Raw genomic sequence first — 2,500 nt, forward strand, 5'->3', positions numbered from 1 at the left:
TTGTAGTCAGCCATTCACAGATTATTAAAGCTTTGCAAGATTAAGTGCTCCTCCTGCCTGGTTTGTGCTCAGGCAATATGCTAGACAAAAAAGGACCACAGGGATAAATCTGAAGCTAGCAATAGCTGGACATATGTCATAATTGCCAGTTTCCCATAAATCCACAGCCAGTATAGAAAGCAGCCTGTGATGCAGACATCATATCATGACTGTAGTGATTGCTATATATGGCCTCAAGACCTGTAACTTTGTTACTGTGCTATCATTTTTGCAATATATTGGATAACCCTTTGACTATTTTCCAGCCTAATTATAAGTAGAAGTAATCATTGCTTTGTGAAGGGGGGAAAAAAATAAAAATCTCTTCCTCAGGACAGGTTGTAAAATGAGGTTTGTGGCCGGGATAAGGTCTGAGAGGAAAATTGCACATGGGGTGTAAATTTGTGCTCGGGAGTGTTTGTTGGGATGTGTATTTTATTGAACCCCTCTGCTTAAATCCCCTGTTCTGTTTATGTTCCAGCGCTTAACGAACCCACCATAGATTACGGCTTCCAGAGGTTGCAGAAAGTTATTCCGCGACACCCAGGTGATCCCGAAAGGTTACCAAAGGTTAGTGAAGAGTCAGAAAGCATCTGTTTATTTTTTCTAATTAAATACGTGTTGCTAAGCGATGCCTTAGGCTGCTCATCACCTGTAAAATAACGCCGCGCACGAACTCCGGCTGAGCAACTTCTTGGGTAGGTACATCAAGCTGCAGAAAAACAACCTGTGCTCTTAAATGTGACCCCTTTTCCACATTAATTCTTTGCCATTAAGTTAATCGACAGTTTTTAAGATCGCACCTGATACTTGCAGGAGAGTATTTTAAAGAAGGAGAATGGATTTTCTGATACAAATATTTTGGATTCTACAAGAGGGACATAAACTTCCTGCGTAATGAAATAGTTCAATTAAACATTTTCCACTCCAGTAGCTTGTAGTGATTTCAATCTAAGCAGCCCCACTCTGATCTGTGATTATTTGACTCTTGTTTTCCTTTCATTTTCTAAAGCTCGATTCAGTTTAATCTTTTGTTTACAAAGCTTTTGTTATAAGTCCCTGACTTAGCAGGCTAACAAATGAAGTCCACATATTAATATCTAGAGGGACTTTTCATTTAAATTCAACAAAGACAAAAGCTGCCTGTGTTGTTTATGCACATGACACGTATCACAGAAATTTCATTTTGATGTAAAACATTAAAGATAAGTCATGCTTATAATTTTCCCTTTTTCTTTGATATAATATTGTCTTTTTTCCTTCAGTGCAATCTCTGATTTTGAAGGCAAACTTGAAAAACACAAATGAAAAATGAAGTCGTAACATTATGACTGATTATTTTGTATTCTGTTCCTGTGTGCATCAAGTCTTGACCACCTCTGAGTTTTATTAACACAATAAAACCTTTTAGACATTACCTTTTAATGCTCAGCATGAGCATAAGCAATATCATTAGGTCTCTCTTTTAATTTGTGAGCATGCCAGCAACTCATATCAGATATTCACTGTCACAAGAATTATAGGCAGAGGGGGTGGTTTTTAAAGTGTTTTTCACTGGGGGTTTTTCGCTTCTGAGGGTTGAGCTCCAGCAAGAACAAGTTTGTTCCTCCAGAAGAGCTGGAGCCATCCATGTCATCACCCACAGGGCTCTTGCTACCAATGTTGCCACCTTTGGGTTGATACAGGTATTAATGATATCACTTTCCACCCATAAATATATGAGATATACATATTCATATATATTCATATGTATATATGAGTTTTGTTATCACCCTCTGTCTAAAAGTCCGTGTAAACATGCAACCATTTCCATCAGCAACCTTCTGAAAATAAATTAATGAAAGATTCATAGTGGTCTCCTTAAACTAGTGCTGTTTTGGAATTTGAGGGGACATTTGAGACAAAATCTTGGAGAAACCCTAAGTCCTGTGAAGGCTTAGCTACGCACCCATTATTTTTAACACCTGCAAGGGAAGTGGTTGTGAATCAGCAGCTCCACACCTGTTCAGAAGGTTAAAATTGTCTTTGGAGGGTTGGAGCCTAGGACTTGTGACATTGGAGTTTTTTGGTAGGTGAGGAATTTAAAACAGTCTCCTTTACACAGATGGGATCATCAGGGATGGGAGCCTACAGGAAAGGTGGAGAGGGATTTTTACAAGGGCCTGCAATGTCAGAACAATGAGGAAAGGATCCAAACTGACAGAGAGTAGGTTTAGAATAGGTATTAGGGAGGAATTGTTCCCTGGCAGGGTGGGCAGCCCTGGCACAGGGTGCCCAGAGCAGCTGTGGCTGCCCCTGGATCCCTGGCAGTGCCCAAGGCCAGGCTGGACACTGGGGCTGGATCACCTGGAACAGTGGGAGGTGTCCCTGCCGTGTCAGGGGATGTAACAAGATGGTCTTTAAGATCCTCTCCAACCCAAATCCTCTTAGGATTCCATGATTATTCCCTGATTGGTTCTCC

At 40.5% G+C, this 2,500-nt stretch overlaps 1 protein-coding gene across 6 annotated transcripts in view; it reads left to right on the forward strand.

Annotated features, from left to right (window-relative positions):
* EBF3 (EBF transcription factor 3) overlaps nt 1-2,500 on the forward strand; it is a 121,735-nt gene that overhangs the window by 105,200 nt on the left and 14,035 nt on the right. For all 6 annotated transcript variants that reach the window (XM_053983940.1, XM_053983943.1, XM_053983945.1 and 3 more), the window contains exon 11: nt 521-609. In XM_053983940.1, coding sequence (XP_053839915.1) covers nt 521-609 — 89 coding nt within the window. The remainder of the gene's footprint in view (nt 1-520; nt 610-2,500) is intronic.

The sequence above is a fragment of the Vidua macroura genome, chromosome 8 (assembly GCF_024509145.1).
Source record: "Vidua macroura isolate BioBank_ID:100142 chromosome 8, ASM2450914v1, whole genome shotgun sequence".
Lineage (NCBI taxonomy): Eukaryota > Metazoa > Chordata > Aves > Passeriformes > Viduidae > Vidua > Vidua macroura.